Here is a 19,597-nt window from a genome sequence, read left to right as displayed (position 1 = left end):
TTTTGGCTTTGGATTCTGCCAGGAATGTGGGTATGTATGGTATGTAAGTTGATTTTACCTATGCTGCAGGTCCAAACTTCACCATAACCCAAGGTGGTGGTACTACCTGTTGCGGCATGTGCTCAACCCTCTTCGATTGTTCCACTCTTTTTATGTTTTAAATCAAGCCTCAAGAGCTACAAATGAAACATAACGATGACTCATGTCCATCAATTTGAAAATAAAAAAAATTAAAACGACAGTGAGTTTGTTATTTTGGGTTATACCCTGCAGACAATTTGCAGTTGCTGGTAGACAATGGAGAGTAGTCTGTCTGTTTGATGAATTTTGAAACGTTTCAGTAATATTACAGCAACATATTCAGAACTTCAGCGGGACACTCTTTGAACAGATTATTAATATGATATTACAATGTCTTGATGAACATGATTTGATTGGTTGAGAGCATGTGAAATTCAGGCTTGTGTTGAGCTAGAGGTGGAGGATTTGTTCACTCTTGAGTTGATTCAAAATGTAACAAGATAGCAGGGCTCAATGAAATTGCACTCTTTCAGATACAAAGTCGAATAGTTTGTAGAAGATACACATGGTCTGGAGCTTGCTTATAGAGGTACGCATGTTTTCGAATTTACAAGTGCCAGGTTGATGAATCACAAAGTTGGCCTGGAATCTTGATTGGATCATCATCATCTGGAGTCAGCGGGATGAAAAGGGAATCCTCCAGAGATGCCTGTCCTCCATTGAGATTACAGTGCTGCTAACTGGCCCTGCCAATAAGCAACAGAATTGTCACTTAGGGCCCTGCGACCGCTAGGGGACCACTGACCAAGAGGGCCCCTGAAAGGTTAGGGCCGGCCCTGAAGACACTCCTCCTCCTCCAGTCCTGTGTCCCTCCTGAGTTGATCCACATATGTGATCTCCGGCCTGCCCTTTCTAGTGGTCACTAACAGGGGAGTTCTTTTGCCAATACAAAATGGCTGACAAACTGCAGTTATAACTTTACATGCTGAAATTATGTTGGATACAGTATGTAAAGTTATTGTTGTTGACATGGTCATTGTACCTACAGTCGTGACCAAAAGTTTTGAGAATGCCACAAAGTTTGCTGCTTCAGTGTCTTTAGATATTTTTTTTAAGATTCTTGTAATTATACTACTAAGTATAATTACAAGCATTTCATAAGTGTCAAAGGTGTTTATTGACAATTACATGAAGTTGATGCAAAGAGTCAATATTTGCAGTGTTGACCCTTCTTTTTCAATACCTTTGCAATCCGCCCTGGCATGCTGTCAATTAACTTCTGGGCCACATCCTGACTGATGGCAGCCCATTCTTGCATAATCAATGCTTGGAGTTTGTCAGGATTTGTGGGTTTTTGTTTGTCTACCCACCTCTTGAGGATTGACCACAAGTTCTCAATGGGATTAAGGTCTGGGGAGTTTCCTGGCCATGGACCCAAAATATCGATGTTTTGTTCCCCGAGCCACTTAGCTATCACGTCTGCCTTATGGCAAGGTGCTCCATCATGCTGGAAAAGGCATTGTTCGTCACCAAACTGTTCCTGGATGGTTGGAAGAAGTTGCTCTCAAGGATGTGTTGGTACCATTCTATATTCATGGCTGTGTTCTTAGGAAAAATTGTGAGTGAGCCCACTCCCTTGGCTGAGAAGCAACCCCACACATGAATGGTCTCAGGATGCTTTACTGTTGGCATGACACAGGACTGATGGTAGCGCTCACCCTGTCTTCTCCGGACAAGCTTTTTTCCAGATGCCCCAAACAATCGGAAAGGGGATTCATCAGAGAAAATGACTTTACCCCAGTCCTCAGCAGTCCAATCACTGTACCTTTTGCAGAATATCAGTCTGTCCCTGATGTTTTTCCTGGAGAGAAGTGGCTTCTTTGCTGCCCTTCTTGAACCAGGCTATCCTCCAAAAGTCTTCACCTCACTGTGCATGCAGATGCACTCACACCTGCCTGCTGCCATTCCTGATCAAGCTCTGTAGTGGTGGTGCCCCGATCCCGCAGCTGAATCAACTTTAGAAGATGGTCCTGGAGCTTGCTGGACCTTCTTGGGTGCCCTGAAGCCTTCTTCACAACAGTTGAACCGCTCTCCTTGAAGTTCTTGATGATCCGATAAATGGTTGATTTAGGTGCAATCTTACTGGCAGCAATATCCTTGCCTGTGAAGCCCTTTTTGTGCAAAGCAATGATGACGGCACGTGTTTCCTTGCAGGTAACCATGGTTGGCAGAGGAAGAACAATGATTCCAAGCACCACCCTCCTTTTGAAGATTCCAGTCTGTTATTCAAACTCAATCAGCATGACCTCCAGCCTTGTCCTCGTCAACACCCACGCCTGGTCCTTTTGTGGCAGGGCTGAAATGCAGTGGAAATGTTTTTTGGCGATTCAGTTCATTTGCATGGCAAAGAGGGACTTTGCAATTAATTGCAATTCATCTGATCACTCTTCCTTACATTCTGGAGCATATGCAACTTGCCATCATACAAACTGAGGCAGCAGACTGTGAAAATTAATATTTGTGTCATTCTCAAAACTTTTGGCCACGACTGTAGTTGTACCAATTTGGAGAAACCCACTCAAATCATGACCACATAGAGGAAACAAGTGAGATTTGCATTTTAGAAGGTTGATGTACTGCAGTGAGCCTCATAGTAGCACGTTGGAGATTCAACCCTAAAGGGAATTCCCTTTTCTATGTTATATTGGATAATATAATAATTCATAATATACTGAAAGAAAAGATAAATGCAACATGTAAAGTGTTGATTTCATGTTTCATGAGCTGAAATAAAAGATCCCAGACATTTTTCAAAAGCACAAATAGTGTATTTCTCAAAAGAAAATTGCACACATTTGTTTACATCCCTGGTAGTGAGCATTTCTCCTTTGTGACAATCCAGACAATCCATCTACCTGACAGTTGTGGCACATGATCATTATACAGGTGCAGCTTGTGCTGTGGACAATAAAGGGCCACTAAAATGTGCAGTTTTGTAACACAACACAATGCCACAGATGTCTCATGTTTTGAGGGAGCGTGCAATGCTGCCTGCACGAATGTCCACCAGAGCTGTTGCTAGAGAATTTAATGTTAATTTCTCTACCATAAGCTACCTCCAACATTGTTTTAGAGAATTTGGCAGTACGTCCAAACAGCCTTACAACCGCAGACCATGTGTAACCACACTAGCCCAGGACCTCCACATCTGGTTTATTTACCTGCGGGATCGTGAGACAGCCACCCCGACAGCTGATTAAACGGAGGAGTATTTCTGCCTGTAATAAAGCCCTTTTGTGAGGAAAAACTTATTCTGATTGGTTGGACCTGGCTCCCCAGTGGGTGGGCCATAGCTGCACCACTGCCCCTGCCCTAATGAATTTGATTCAATTGACTGATTTCCTTATATGAGCTGTAAAGCAGTTAAATCGTTGAAATTGTTGAATATTGCGTTTATATTTTTGTTCAGTATAATATTTTATATTATAAAAAAATCACAGATTTGTTTTCCCACCACACAAGCATGCATGCATGCACGCCTGCACACACATAACCTTAAAATAATCAGTTTCCCCAGAAAATCCAACTGTTTCCATCTCTTTGTTGCGCCAGTGTTTACCCTCCGTGCCATGTCTGTGCCTACCTCAGGCAGCAGAGTGTGGGGGCCAGGCTATGCCGCAGTGCCTAGGGGAAGCTCCTGTACCAGCCAAGCCCCTCATCCAATTTAGCCAGCCAGCGCACCATGGCTGGGTTCCCTGTTTTGCTCCAGCCCGTGGTGCCAGCTGCAGCCTGCATGCCAGCTTATAGCCCAGTAAGGAGAGTTATGTGTGTGGGTATGTGTTATGTTTGTATGTGTGTGTATAGAGAGGGGGAGGAAGGGGCAAGGGCTTAGCCTCACATCCTGCAACCCAGCTGCCACCACAGTCGGCTGGTCAAAAAGACAGACACACACAATCAGGGTATACATGTGTATAAAACAACAATCTATTCTAGGGGATTTTGTACCTTTCTATTTTGCATGAATTTCTTTCACAAGGTTAGGTATATGTATGACCTTGAAGTATAAGCCACTTGTGTAGTGTGTCAAGCAACAGACATGCCCCGCCCACCTGAGGATCTGTCTTTTTCAGCCATCTATTTCCTGTGTTCGAGGGGTGCAAAATTACTCATGTGACTCTTACGTACTCTTGATTGTGCCTGTCGTTTTTTCCCATTAATGTTACAACTGCGGAAATGTTTGTAATGACCTATCAAACACAAACCGGAAATGGGCTCAATGGAATACATTGTCTTTCATCTATAAGAACGCTAAAGCTTAGTCTGAGATTTATTGCATCATCTCGACGGTTACATCACAAAAAAGAGAAGAAATAAAACTTTATTTTGATGGGTGTTAATTTTTTGTGGACTTGAAAATAGTTTTTAATTAATACAGTTGAAATGTTTACAAATTAGATACACTCAAATTAAAGCAACTTCCGATAATGAACACAAAGTGGAGTCGCAATTCAACGGCCACGTATGTGACAGGGTCTAGAGACAGTCACGGACTACAAAAAATAAAAACTGCCACATCGCGGACAATGTCTTTCTGCCGGACAAGCTAAACACCTTCTTCGCCCGCTTTGAGGATGACACAGTGCCAACGACGCAGCCCGCTACCCTCCTCCTCTGACGTGAGTAGAACATTTAAACGTGTTAACCCTCGCAAGGTTGCTGGCCCAGACGGCATCCCGAGTCGCGTCCTCAGAGCATGCGCAGACCAGCTTGCTGGAGTGTTTACGGACATATTCAATCTCTCCCTATGTCAGTCTGCTGTCCCCACATGCTTCAAGATGGCCACCATTGTTCCTGTACCCAAGAAAGCAAAGGTAACTGAACTAAATGACTATCGCCCCATAGCACTCACTTCTGTTATCACGAAGATCTTTGAGAGACAAGTCAAGGATCATATCACCTCCACCTTACTTGTAAACAAAAACCCACTTCAATTTGCAATAGCCATTGTACTGCACACTGTCCTGTCCCATCTGGACAAGAGGAATACCTATGTAAGAATGCTGTTCAGCATTCAACACCATAGTATAGCTCCATAGCTCAGCATTCAACACCATAGTACCCTCCAAGCTCATCATTAAGCTTGAGGCTCTGGGTCTGAACCCCTCCCTGTGCAACTGGGTCAAGGACTTCCTGACAGGCCGCCCCAGGTGGTGAAGGTAGGAAACAACACCTCCCCTTCACTGATCCTGAACACTGGGGCCCCACAAGGGTGCGTGCTCAGCCCCCTTCTGTACTCCCTGTTCACCCATGCCTGTGTGGCCACGCACGCCTTGAACTCAATCATGAAGTTTGCAGGCGCCACAACAGTAGTAGGCTTGATTACCAACAATGACGAGACAGCTTACAAGGAGGAGTGTCAACAAAACAAAGGAGCTGATCGTGGACTTCCCGAAACAGCAGAGGGAGCAACCCCCCTATCCACATTGACGGGACCACAGTGGAGAAGGTGGAAAGCTTCAAGTTCCTCGGCGTACACATCACTGAAAAACTGAAATGGTCCAACTACACAGACAGTGTGGTGAAGAAGGCGCAACAGCGCCTCTTCAACTTCAGCAGGCTGAAGAAATTTGGCTTAGCACCCAAAACCCTCAAACTTTTAAAGAAGCACAATTGAGAGCATCCTGCATTACCGCCCGGTATGGCAACTGCAGCACCCGCAACCGCAAGGCTTTCCAGAGGGTGGTGCGGTCTGCCCAATGCATCACAGGGGGTAAACTACCTGCCCTCCAGGACATTTACAGCACCCGATGTCACAGGAAGACCAAAAGGATTATAAAGGACACTTTACCTAGATTTGTGTGTATTGTTGTGAAATTGTTAGATATTACTGCACTGTTGGAGATAGCAACACAAGCATTTCACTACACTCGCAATAACATCTGCTAAACACGTGTATGTGACCAATAAATTTGATTTGATCAGTCATTGTAAGTGTTTGCACCAAGCACTGATCTGAGGACAGTGAAGAGAAGAAAGGAGTGGCTAGAGGGCCTAGGGTCTGAAACCATTGTCAGATCAGTTTGACTCATGTTAAATAATAGTTTGGGGTAGGCACCGAGGATTTCAGATCTGTTGTTTGGGGAAACATTGTACCTGGTGTCTATGTCTGACTAAAGTGTGTGTGCCTGACGTTTTCAGTGTGGGACGGACCCACTGTGTGTTCATAAACGCATGCTGCTCAGACACTCTTGACTGCAGGGAGCCACTCCTGGCAGGAATCCGGTGTCCGCTTTCAACTGCAGTCTGGGATATGGAGACAAGGAGCGCCAACGCATCACACATCTCATCCTGCATGTGGGTCAGGGATGTTCTAAGATTCCAATATTCTAAGATAGGGAATTCATTTACGACTAAGATGTTGCTTATAGCCGCAATCAGCATTAGAAATGTATAGCCGCAATCAGCATTAGAAACAAAGGGTGCTTACTGTTTTGGTGAAAAGCTGAGGGATGGGGCTGGATAAATTTAGCCACTCTCAAATTCAGAGCTACAGTGAAGGAAAAAAGTATTTGATCCCCTGCTGATTTTGTACGTTTGCCCACTGACAAAGAAATGATCCGTCATTAATTTTAATGGTAGGTTTATTTGAACAGTGAGAGACAGAATAACACAAAAATCCAGAAAAACGTTAAATGTTATAAATTGATTTGCATTTTAATGAGGGAAATAAGTATTTGACCCCCTCTCAATCAGAAAGATTTCTGGCTCCCAGGTGTCTTTTATACAGGTAATGAGCTGAGATTAGGAGCACACTCTTAAAAGGAGTGCTCCTAATCTCAATTTGTTACCTGTATAAAAGACACCTTTCCACAGAAGCAATCAATCAGATTCCAAACTCTCCACCATGGCCAAGACCAAAGAGCTCTCCAAGGATATCAGGGACAAGATTGTAGACCTACACAAGGCTGGAATGGGCAACAAGACCATCTACAAGCAGCTTGGTGAGAAGGTGACAACAGCTGGTGCGATTATTCGCAAATGGAAGAAACACAAAAGAACTGTCAATCTCCCTCGGCCTGGGGCTCCATGCAAGATCTCACCTAGTGGAGTTGCAATGATCATGAGAACGGTGAGGAATCATCCCAGAACTACACGGGATGATCTTGTCAATGATCTCAAGGCAGCTGGGACTATAGTCACCAAGGAAACAATTGGTAACACACTACGCCGTGAAGGACTGAAACACTGCAGCGCCCGCGAGGTCCCCCTGCTCAAGAAAGCACATATACATGCCCGTCTGAAGTTTGCCAATGAACATCTGAATGATTCAGAGGACAACTGGATGAAAGTATTGTGGTCAGATGAGACCAAAATGGAGCTCTTTGGCATCAACTCAACTCGCAGTGTTTGGAGGAGGAGGAATGCTGCCTATGACCCCAAGAATACCATCCCCACCGTCAAATATGGAGGTGGAAACATTATGCTTTGGGGGTGTTTTTCTGCTAAGGGGACAGGACAACTTCACAGCATCAAAGGGACGATGGACGGGGCCATGTACCGTCAAATCTTGGGTGAGAACCTCCTTCCCTCAGCCAGGGCATTGAAAATGGGTCGCAGATGGGTATTCCAGCATGACAATGACCCAAAACACACAGCCAAGGCAACAAAGGAGTGGCTCAAGAAGAAACACATTAAGGCCCTGGAGTGGCCTAGCCAGTCTCCAGAACTTAATCCCATAGAAAATCTGTGGAGGGAGCTGAAGGATCGAGTTGCCAAACATCAGCCTCGAAACCTCTGATACAATTATACGATACAAGGTGTTAAAATTGACCATCATTCATATACTGCTATTTCCACATACTGTATACAAGGAAATTGGTTAATTTATTTGCAAAGAGGAGTGGGACAAAATCCCTCCTGAGATGTGTGCAAACCTGGTGGCCAACTACAAGAAACGTCTGACCTCTGATTGCCAACAAGGGTTTTGCCACCAAGTACTAAGTCATGTTTTGCAGAGGGGTCAAATACTTATTTCCCTCATTAAAATGCAAATCAATTTATAACATTTTTGACATGCGCTTTTCTGGATTTTTTTGTTATTATGTCTCTCACTGTTCAAATAAACCTACCATTAAAATGATAGACTGATCATTTCTTTGTCAGTGGGCAAACGTACAAAATCAGCAGGGGATCAAATACTTTTTTCCCTCACTGTATGGATGCAAGAACTTACCCTCCATGACATCAGCATAGTTTAAAACATGTTTTGGGGCTACAGTATAAGTGTGTTTACATTTACTTTGTTCACAAACATTGAAGTAAAACAATATTATATTTTGGATTCTTATGGGGTACGACTGTTGAACTAACATGCTGACCAAACCGGCTCCACACGTGCGTCTGCGTGCGCATGGTGATTTTGTCTATCCCCACCAGACATGTTCATGACACACAGCGGTCTAAGGCACTGCATCTCAGTGCTTGAGGCGTCACTACAGACACCCTGGTTCGAATCCAGGCTGTATTACAACTGGCAGTGATTGAGAGTCCCATAGGGCGGCGCACAATTAGCCCAGTGTCGTCCGGCTTTGGCCGGTCATTGTAAATAATAATTTGTTCTTAACTGACTTGCCTAGTTAAACAAAAGGTTAAATCAAAAATAAATAATAATAATAATACCAAAACCAACTGTGAACCAATTATATTAATTTGGGGACAGGTTGAAACACACATGAAACATTCATTGACATTTAGCTAGCTTGCTGTTGCTAGATCATTTGTCCTGAAATGTAGACAGGTAGGTGAACATCACTGAACCATCACTGTGGGACTAGCCAAATAAAGTGAGAGGGAGTTTGCAACACTACACCCTCTCAAATGAGACAAGTGATGTGCATGACAGGGAAATTGGTTTCAAAGCACATTTTACTGGAAATCATAATGACCAAACTGATTGGAGATCAGATGTAACTGCATTCCCCAAGTCACTGATGGACTAGGGAGCAGTGAGCACTCACTGAACCGAGCCTTACTCAACATAGTAAGTTAACCCATGTAAAGATCTACAAAATCGTCATATTGACAGATACACAGCATCAACATTGATTGAAACTTGAGATGTTTTAAAGGTAGACTCAGCGATGCACAAAGTAAACCGCAATATCGGGCCGACTTCCGCAACAACTAAGAGCTTGATTCAATCTCTAGCGCTGAAGATCAATTGGAAATTACCTTCACATTTTGATTGCGCATTAACGCTGAACTTTGGCAATACGGATTGAATCCAGCCCTAAGAGCACTGAAGTGAGGCTAAACTTCTCTACCGTTTTGGTCCCGTAGTTACTGACAAAGTTGTAGGAGCATGAAGCGCACCGGTGCACATGCACAAAGAACATGCATTGGCACTCATCTCTATGGCCATGTGAACATGAAAACATGACGTAACATGGGCAAATTGTGACTGACTAATCTACAAATAACATTGAGTAGTTATTTATGATACAAGGTGTCTAGTATGTCGAACGTGCCATCGCCAAAAGGCTGAGTCTACCTTTAATGGCAATATGGCCCTTACACCTGTGTAACAATTCTATTGCTCATCATCACTTACGATCATAACTGTCGTCCTTCATTTTACTATCGTTTATCCTTACCACCCCTTTCTTCATCAATCCGATTATCACCATCGTTAGAACCCAAAATAATTTTACCAGTCATCACACTCATCTATCGTTCAAGAACCCTATCATCATCACCATCACCAGGAATACTCATTCATTTTCTTTTTTACAACATTCATTGTCTTTAGCAACATCAACGTTGGCCCTTCTCCATCCTTCATCTGTTGCTGGCCGGAAAAGCCTCCTGCGGCTGGGGCTCGGGCACTTCCTTCCTGGGGTGTAAGCCGATCCAGACTTCCCTCCACAAGAGCGAGGGATGGTCCCATTAACCTCGGGCAGACAGGGCACCCATGGGAGATGGGAATAGCACTGCCCCCCCCCCCCCCCCACTCACAGCCCATGAACGATGGGATGGAAACGCCAGCCTCCCATTGGTGGAGCCTCGATCGGCTGAGAACTGGAGACCACGCGCCATTGGTGTGTAGGAGGCAGGGTGGAGTGATCGAGTGGGGCAGTATTGTATCGATCTAGACTCATCCTCAGCCCTTGGCTGAAGCAAGGGCAAACATTACTCCATTTCTTACCTTTGTCATTGATATATTTGCCCAGTTAGGCCCCCAAATGAGACGGTTTGACTTATGTAGGTATTGGAATGGTATAGTTAGTGAATTCCAGTTGTCCAATTATGGAGCTAATGGGGAACTGAAATCACTTAATGTTGATCCTCATATTTATTAACAAAAGACAATTTGATTAACATTCAGCTGTGGAAGACATACTTCGGTGAATGCCATGTCAGCGCTGGTCAGAAAAACTTGATTCATTCTCCCCTCTTGCATACCAGTATATATATACACCAGTGTCTAAAATGCTTTAAACCAATGAGTACCACCACAATGCTGGCGCAATTTTGCCTTTTTTAAACATTGTGTTTGTCCTACAGACTTCTGGGAAAAACCTCTTTCCGAGGCTAAATAAGGGCTGGACATGCAGAAAAATGAAAGTCAGATAAATGAAAAGACGATTTTTGCTGGGGTCTCGGGACTGAGAAAATAAAACCAAATTATTTATTAACCAATCATTTTTAACAAATGACAAAATTATCCAAATAACTTTTGCAAGAGCAACCCTTTTCTTTTGTACAAAAAAAAAATAAAAAAATAAAGTCAAACCTGCCCTCCCCCCTTCCATTTGCCACAATCCTCACCATTATTAAGCATACCCAACATTCACTTTACCAGGTAGGAGTTTTAAATTCTTTATTTTGCTGTGTGCCATTTGAGGAAACATGGCTGTTTGAGACGTTAACATGAATTTGAAGGGCAAAAGAGAACAGAAAAACAAAAGAAAACATCTGTAATTTGCCAACTTCTGAGGTAAATCCTTTTGGATTGAGTTGGTACCTCAAAACACAACTGCATTATAAAAGCAAAATGTGTTCCCTTCATTGAAGCCTTGAACCAGAGCAGGCTAAAAGCGGATGCGAACAATACAGTATTTTTCACATGGTTTGACAAACTAGTCTTGCCACAGGTTAGGAACGTCCATCACTTTTTTCCCAGAAAACTCCATTGACAGCAGAGTGAAACAGGGAAGAGAGAGCTTTACTGAGGCGAACAAAACACGCCACGATACACCACACAATTTTTAAGAGATACTTTCCTTAATAAACAAACCAACAAAAAGATGACCGTTGATTAGATAAATATAACTTTACATTAAAGGAACCCTCTATAAAGGCTTTACAACTTGGAGTTTTTTTTTGAATACCAAAATAACGTTCATAAATCATTGTGGTAGTGCTCGCCAAATAGAGGGCTGTTATCAATCCTTCACACAGACCCTGGTTCCCATCAGACTTTATCTAGAACCCTGGTCATCACAGTTACATTTCCCCGGATGATTTGGTGGCACCCGTAATAATCAGGAGCAGATCTGGGTATATTATGATTTCACCCATTTGCTCACTATCCGGCAAGCACTAAAACAACAGTCACCATTCAATACATTACAACCACTACCCTGTAAATGTGGATTGACGATGTATAAATGTTTAAAAGGAAATAACAAGAGTTAATGAACTACTTGCAACCCGTCATAAGTCCTTTATAAGGGGCACCTTAATGCAAATGCTCTTGACTGTGGGACGCTGTATATTCTCCTTTGAACTGGCATAAATAAAAGGAATGGCATTGTAAAAAAAATTAAAATAATAAAAAAAGTGAATTGTCTTTAAGTTACTAAATTCAAATATACACAGCGACTCCTTTATTATATACACCTATGTACAGATTTTTAGTTTTTTTTATCGAATACCTTTGAAATGGTGTTGCTATGAGGGCGGACTCTCTGGATACACACCTATCCCTTTGAGTGGTAATCATTGGGGTCAAACTGGGCAGCGAGACTCGGGAACCTCGGCTGTAGTATGGAGTATTACAGAGCTCATAGAAAGGCACTTGCTACCAACTCAAATACTGCAATGCTTTAAACAGAGCTTTCAGCCTAGAAAACCAAGAGATGTGAAAACCGAAAAAATGTGAAGGCCACATAGTAGGCACAGGGGTTTCTTTCCCCCCGAGGCTGTGCTCTTGGTAAGGCTGGCGCGGGACGGCTGCAGACGGGCACGCGGGGCAAAGAAAGAGATGGGTGGGTTGCCGCAGTAACCTCTGTTGCAGCGGTCAACCGAGTCCCCCGAAAAGCCCTCCCCCCCAGTCTCTGTCACAACCAAAAGGGCCCACTCACAATTAAACAAAATCACAATCCACAAACAAAAAAAAGTCTTTATACAGGTTATTCCCACCCCCTCCATTTTGGACTTTATCTTCGCTCATTTTAACAGTACAATTCAAACAAAGGCGAGGCCTCACTTTTCCTCGTTCAAAAGTAATACAATTATGCTTCATCTGTACATATCATTCCCCCCCAAAACAAATCATTACAGACGACAGCAAAATAACTGAAAAGCCGCTCTCTTTTAATAGTACAATATATAGGATCCTCCCCATCTTTCCTCGGTCGGGGCTGTGGAGTGAGTCCGTTTCAGAGTCCTGTTTGTTCATACAAAATGGTCTTTGACGTCTTGGCCAGCCAGGGAGGCGTTGACATTTTTCCAGAGGTTGTCTTTGGTGGTGGTCCGGATGGGTGTTTTTAAGGGCAAACTCCGCAAAGTGCAGATCACATCCCCTTTGGACTGCACTCCGGTTTTAGAGTACTTACAGACGGGCCCCTTGCCTGCTTCCGCTTCTACGTCCTCCTCCTCAAACTCCATCTCTCCCTCTGTCTCCTCCTCCTCTTCCTCCCCTCCATCACGCATCCTGTAGGGGGAGCCCATGAGCCTTTTGCGCTCCTGTTGGGCCTCGTTGTTGTCTTTGAGCTGCGGTTGTTGTTGACGTCCTCCAACGGGCCGCAGGGGCTCCCACTGGTTGTTGACGCTCTCGTCGATGGGGCCGCGCACCCTCCTCTCTCGCTCTTTTCTCCGCTTGCGTGTCCACCACACGCACACAATGATGCAGAAGAGCCAGAGTACACAGAAGACCACACACAGAATGGGCACAAGGTAGTCTACGCCACCGAGAGAAAGAGGGAAATACAGAAAGAGAGAAAAGAAACTGGGTTCAAATGGATTGCTCAACATCAAACACAGCAAAATTATAAAGCTGCAATATGTAACGTTTTGGGCAACTCGACCAAAGTCATATAGAAATGTGAGTTATAGATCTGTCATTCTCATTAAAGGAAGTCTATGAAGTTGTAGATCTGATCTATTTATATACTTCCCGTGCTCAAGTTTTGTTTTTGCGTCTTTCACTTTCAGTTCAAACAGCTGCAAATACAATATTTTTGCAGTGGTTTAGATGGTACAACGATGCTTTAACCAATACTTGCTTGTTTTGTCACGGTCAACTGAAATTAAGCAAATTATTCAAATTTTAGCAAAGAGAAAATAGCGGAGCGATTTCTGAATAATGCATTTTTAAGTAGAGCTAAGGCAGCCAAGTTAGAATGCAGGGATGAAAGACCATTCTCCCTACGTGCCGTTGGTCATCTTAAGGACTCATGACATTTAATACATGGATGCACTACACGTTGAAGTGTGCAGACTGAGGTTGTTAGTGAGTCACCCCATTAAGGTAACACGCAGGGGTTTTTAAGCCCTGTTTTTGAGACGTGGAATCACTAGACCGGGGTGACGGCCGCTGACACAGTTCATGACCGCGGCTACAAAATCAATTGGCTTCAGCAGGTAAACTTAGTGCCTTTAGGAAGACAGAGCCTCAAATGAGGAATTGAAGGACTACAACACAGCCCTGGGGGTCAACTTCCGGCATTTTACTTACCCACTGTGGGGGGCATGACCTGCGTTTCCACTTTGACCTCAATGACAGCCAGCATGACTGTGCTGTTGTGACGCTTAGACAGCGTGCCCACAATGGTGCTGGCCGCCTCTTGGATCAGACTGTGGTCAGGCTGCTCATCCGGCTGGAACGACTGGAAAACAGTAAAGAAAGGGGGAAGGGGTGAGAAAAGGAAAGAAGTGTGTGTGGCATTTTATTTACAGGATTAAACTCCTTGAGTGGCATCATCCTGTATCTGTGCGTGTGTCGTTAAGTCTACGAAGCTGTGTGTGCACACGTGTAATGGGTAGTGAAACTAATCATTTAACGCAAGGCACATTAAAATCACCCCAAAACGGTAATGTGGTTAATGATCATAAGAACCTCTTACACAAACCCCCAAAACACATGCCCCCAATTTCATTAATAATAAACCCCTCACCTTAACAGTAAACCCACCAATACACATTTCCATGCATACAGCTCCAGGCAGCACAGTTGTTAACAGACAATGCACACTCTTTATCCCAATACAATCAGAGAATTGTTCCATGGCCTTTAAGCTCAAATTAAATACAATAGACAACCATCAGAATCAGTTACAATAACCCCAGACCCAACTCATTGGAATACCCCCAACCCAACTAGCAATTCAGACCAGTTCGAATGGTGGCGCCAACGATGCGGGAAAAAGGGGGCCGGGGGGTGGCAGGACTCTTAATATTAGGATGGTATTTTTTAATGGGCGCATCTCTCTGCCTGTCCTGTGCGTTCAGAGCAACAATGTATTGATTGATTCATCACCAGCCACTGATCACACCATCACACTGGGCCGATGGCAGGACTCTTAATATTAGGATGGTATTTTTTAATGGGCGCATCTCTCTGCCTGTCCTGTGCGTTCAGAGCAACAATGTATTGATTGATTCATCACCAGCCACTGAATATACACCATCACAAAGAAATCCTTTTTTTTACTTCATATTAGGCAGGTTCTAAGAAACATTTTAAAGAATTGAATATTGAGTTCAGTTATGTTACTGGTCTATGCCTATAGGCTACAGGGCTGCGCCATGCAAATGAAATCAGAAGTTTGTTAAGTGATATTTTTAAAACAGAGCCCATGCAACAAAAAAGTGATTCTCAAACAGAGCCCAAGCCCTCTCCTTTTTGAGAGCTTGTAGGCGCCTGCATGTGCTTTAGAAACCTTAGAATCTGCCCTTTCCGATCATGTAAATAAATGACCAAATCTGACCAACCCTCACTGCTCTGAGGCTAGGAAACATTGTCAACACCGATAAATCCGCTATAATTGAGAATTTCAATAAGCATCTCTACAGCTGGCCATGCTTTCCACATGGCTATCCCTACCCTTGTCAACTGCCCGGCACCCTCCACAGCAACCCGCCAAAGCCCCCACCATTTCTCCTTTACCCAAATCCAGATAGCCGATGTTCTGAAAGAGCTGCAAAATCTGGATCCCTACAAAATCAGCCGGGCTAGACAATCTGGACCCTCTCTTTCTAAAATTATCTGCCAAAATTGTTGCAACCCCTATTACTAGCCTGTTCAACCTCTCTTTCGTATCGTCTGAGATTCCTGAAGATTGGAAAGCTGCCGCGGTCATCCCCCTCTCCAAAGGGGGAGACACTCTAGACCCAAACTACTACAGACCTATATCTATCCTACCCTGTCTTTCTAAGGTCTTCGAAGGCCTAGTTAAACAGATTACTGACCATTTCGAATCCCACCATGCCTTTTCCGCTATGCAATCTGGTTTCAGAGCTGGTCATGGGTGCACCTCAGCCAAGCTCAAGGTTCTAAACGACATCATAACCGCCATCGATAAGAGACATTACTGTGCAGCCGTATTGATCAACCTGGCCAAGGCTTTCGACTCTGTCAATCACAACATTCTTATTGGCAGACTCGACAGCCTTGTTTTCTCAAATAATTGCCTCGCCTGGTTTACCAACTACTTCTCTGATAGAGCTCAGTGTGTCAAATCGGAGGGCCTGTTGTCCGGACCTCTGACAGTCTCTATGGGTGTGCCACAGGGTTCAATTCTCAGGCCGACTCTCTTTTCTGTATACATCAATGATGCTGCTCTTGCTGCTGGTGATTCTCTGATCCACCTCTACGCAGACGACACCATTCTGTATATTTCTGGCCCCTCCATGGACACTGTGTTAACTAACCTCCAGACGAGCTTTAATGCCATACAACTCTCCTTCCGTGGCCTCCAACTGCTCTTAAACGCAAGTAAAACTAAATGCATGCTTTTCAATCGATCGCTGCCCGCACCTGCTCGCCCGTCCAGCATCACTACTCTGGACGGCTCGGACTTAGAATACGTGGACAACTACAAATACCTGGGTGTCTGGTTAGACTGTAAACTCTCCTAACAGACTCACATTAAGCATCTCCAATCCAAAATTAAATCTAGAATCGGCTTCCTATTTCGCAAACAAAGCTTCCTTCCTTCCTTCATGCTGCCAAACATACCCTCGTAAAACTGACCATCCTACCGCTCCTCGACTTCGGTGATGTCATCTATAAAAAAGCCTCCAACACTCTACTCAGCAAATTGGATGCAGTCTATCACAGTGCCATCCGTTTTGTCACCAAAGGCCCATACACTACCCACCATTGCGACCTGTACGCTATCGTTGGTTGGCCCTCGCTTCATACTCGTCGCCAAACCCACTGGCTACAGGTTATCTGCAAGTCTCTGCTAGGTAAAGCCCCGCCTTATCTCAGCTCACTGGTTACCATAGTAGCACCCACTCGTAGCATGCGCTCCAGCAGATACATCTCACTGGTCACACCCAAAGCCAATTCCTCCTTCCAGTTCTCTGCTGCCCATGATTGGAACGAATTGCAAAAATCTCTGAAGCTGGAGACTCACATCTCCCTCAGTAGCTTTAAGCACCAGCTGTCAGAGCATTTTACAGATCACTGCACCTGTACTTAGCCTATCAGTAAACAGCCCATGTATCTACCTACCTACCTCATCCCCATACTGGTATTTATTTATTTATTTAGCTCCTTTGCACCCCAGTATCTCTACCTGCACATTCATTTTCTGCCAATCTTCTGCCGCCACCATGGCCTATTTATTTCCTTAACTTACCTCATTTGCACTCACTGTATATGGACTTTTTGTTTTCTTTTGTTCTACTGTATTATTGACTATGTTAACGGCATGGTGAAGTAGGCAGCTTTCATCTGGGTTTGAAAGGGATACTACAGTGCAGTCGGAAACTCATTGACTTTTTACACATTTTGTTACGTTACAGCCTTATTCTAAAATAAGTCTACATCAATCTACACACAATACCCCAAAATGACAAAGAAAAAGCAGTTTGACATTTTTGCAATACATTTTTTATATAACTGAAAAATCACAGTTACATACAATAAGTATTCAGAGCCTTAGTACTTTGGTGACGCAGCTTTGGCAACGATTACAGCCTCAAGTCTTCTTGGGTATGACGCTACAAGCTCGGCAATCCTGACTAGTCTCCCAGTCTCTGTCACTGGAAAACATCCCCAAAGCATGATACCAGGTTTCCTCCAGACGTGACGCTTGGCATTCAGGCCAAAGAGATCAAATCTTGGTTTCATCAGATCAGAGAAACTTGTTGCTCATGGCCAGTGTCTTTAGGTGCCATTTGGCAAACTCCAAGAGGGCTGTCATGTGTCTTTTACTAAGGAGTGGCTTCCGCCTGGCCACTCTACCATAAAGGCATAATTGGTGGAGTGCTGCAGAGATGGTTGTCCTTCTGGAAGGTTCTCTCATTTCCACAGAGGAACTCTGAAGCTCTGTAAGTGACCATTGGGTTCTTGGTCAACTCCCTGATCATGGCACTTCTCCCCCAACTGCTCAGTTTGGGCAGGCGGCCAGCACTAGGAAGGATCTTGGTGGTTCCAAACTTATTCCATTTAAGAATGGAGGCCACTGTGGTCTTGGGGAACCTTCAATGCTGCAGGGATTTTTTTGGTACCCTTCCCCAGAGCTGTCTCGACAATTCCTTTGATCTCATGGCTTGGTTTTTTCTCTGACATGCACTGTCAACTGTGGGACCTTATAGACAGGGGTGTGCCTTTCCAAATCATGTCCAATCAATTGAAATTACCACAGGTGGACTCCAATCAAGTTGTAGAAACATCAAGGATAATCAATGGAAACAGGATGCACCTGCGCTCAATTTCAAGTCTCATAGCAAAGGGTCTGAATACTTACGTAAATAAGTTTCATTTTTAATAAATTTGCAAAAAATCCTAAAACCTGTTTTCGCTTCGTCATTATGGGGTAGTGTGTGTAGATTTGAGGATTTAAAAAAATCAATTTTAGAATAAGGCTGTAACTTAACAAAATGTGTAAAAAGTCAAGGAGTCTGAATACTTCCCTAAGTCGCTGTTGGTTGTTTTTCACAGTATAGTTTAGTCTGTTACACCCAATCTAGTGGTTGCTGTGTAGCCTAATAAGATTCAAATGTGTGACTACTTTGCAAGAGGTAATCTACCTGTACATTCATATCAGAATCTCAAAACATTGAGGTGAGGGGAATTTGTGAGTCTATGAGAGGTGAAAGTGAAAATGGGTCATTTTTGTGTTTGAATTATGGGAGTAGGATATTCATTAACTGTTGAAATGAGGAACACGAGAGCTAGGGAAAGCAATGTTGAAATTAGAAACATAGCCTTTATGCTCAGATGGACATTCTATAACAAGTTAGTTACAAAATATCAAATTTTGTTAAATCAAAATCACAATAGCCTGGCTATTTCTAAGACTGTAGGCCACATTAATTCATTCAAGTTGACTGTGTTTGAGAGGTAATAACTCCCATTTTGGAATAAGCCATCATGATAAAAGGGAACCCATTTCAACCCCAGACCTTGGTCTTTCTAATAATGTTGAAAAGAGTCTCATAAGATTGCCAATAGGACTACTGGTGTTAAGAAATACACGCCAGTGGAATAAAATAAAGTTGACAGGCCCGGGTCTCATCTAACTGAATGAGTAAAGAGTGACACAGCCCAAGTCTCCACCAAATCAGATGCATTGCAGAGTTAACCAAAACATTTTAATGGAGGGGAAACCAAATTATTATATGGCCTGCATTTCATCAAACTCAACACTGCATGCGCTTCCTTGCCACGTGGGCACAAACAAGTATGCTTTGGGAAGGCTGTTCTGTGGTTATTGACTTGTGATTTGAGACCATCAGATTCTCTAGGAGAATTACAACCAACACATGCTCCAAATTTTAATTCACATATGTGATGGTGCTTAGCTCTTCAGAGTTGGCTCGATTGAAATGAACTTTTATTTTTTGTGGCATCACTCCAAAAGACACAATTTACAACTTTCTAAGAAGCATTGTGACGCAAGCCCTCCGAAAATAAAAATGGTATTGATTGATCAATTCAAACCCTTTCCCTGCATCCCCAACAGTGTGGGAAAAATCTTCCTGCCCCACCTGGTATTCCCAAATATATTTAAGGGAATCCGATTAGAGACCAGGCAGTTATCTTTAAGGACGTGGTGTGCCAATTTGGAATATCAAGGAGATCTGAGCCGCATGGAAGAAAATCTGATTTCCGTTTGTT

General features: G+C 43.6%; 1 protein-coding gene across 2 annotated transcripts in view; it reads right to left on the bottom strand.

Moving 5' to 3' along the window:
- Positions 1-10,886: 10,886 nt before the first annotated feature.
- The window catches only part of LOC139415231 (jagged canonical Notch ligand 2b), a 103,967-nt gene continuing 95,256 nt past the window's right edge, over positions 10,887-19,597 (bottom strand). For both annotated transcript variants that reach the window (XM_071163159.1, XM_071163160.1), the window contains 2 exons: positions 13,982-14,132; positions 10,887-13,205 (listed from right to left, as the gene is read on the bottom strand). In XM_071163159.1, coding sequence (XP_071019260.1) covers positions 12,700-13,205; positions 13,982-14,132 — 657 coding nt within the window. In that variant the 3' untranslated portion in view covers positions 10,887-12,699. The remainder of the gene's footprint in view (positions 13,206-13,981; positions 14,133-19,597) is intronic.

This window comes from Oncorhynchus clarkii, chromosome 8, assembly GCF_045791955.1.
Source record: "Oncorhynchus clarkii lewisi isolate Uvic-CL-2024 chromosome 8, UVic_Ocla_1.0, whole genome shotgun sequence".
NCBI classification, from domain to species: domain Eukaryota; kingdom Metazoa; phylum Chordata; class Actinopteri; order Salmoniformes; family Salmonidae; genus Oncorhynchus; species Oncorhynchus clarkii.
This window is presented reverse-complemented; position numbering and strand designations above follow the sequence as displayed.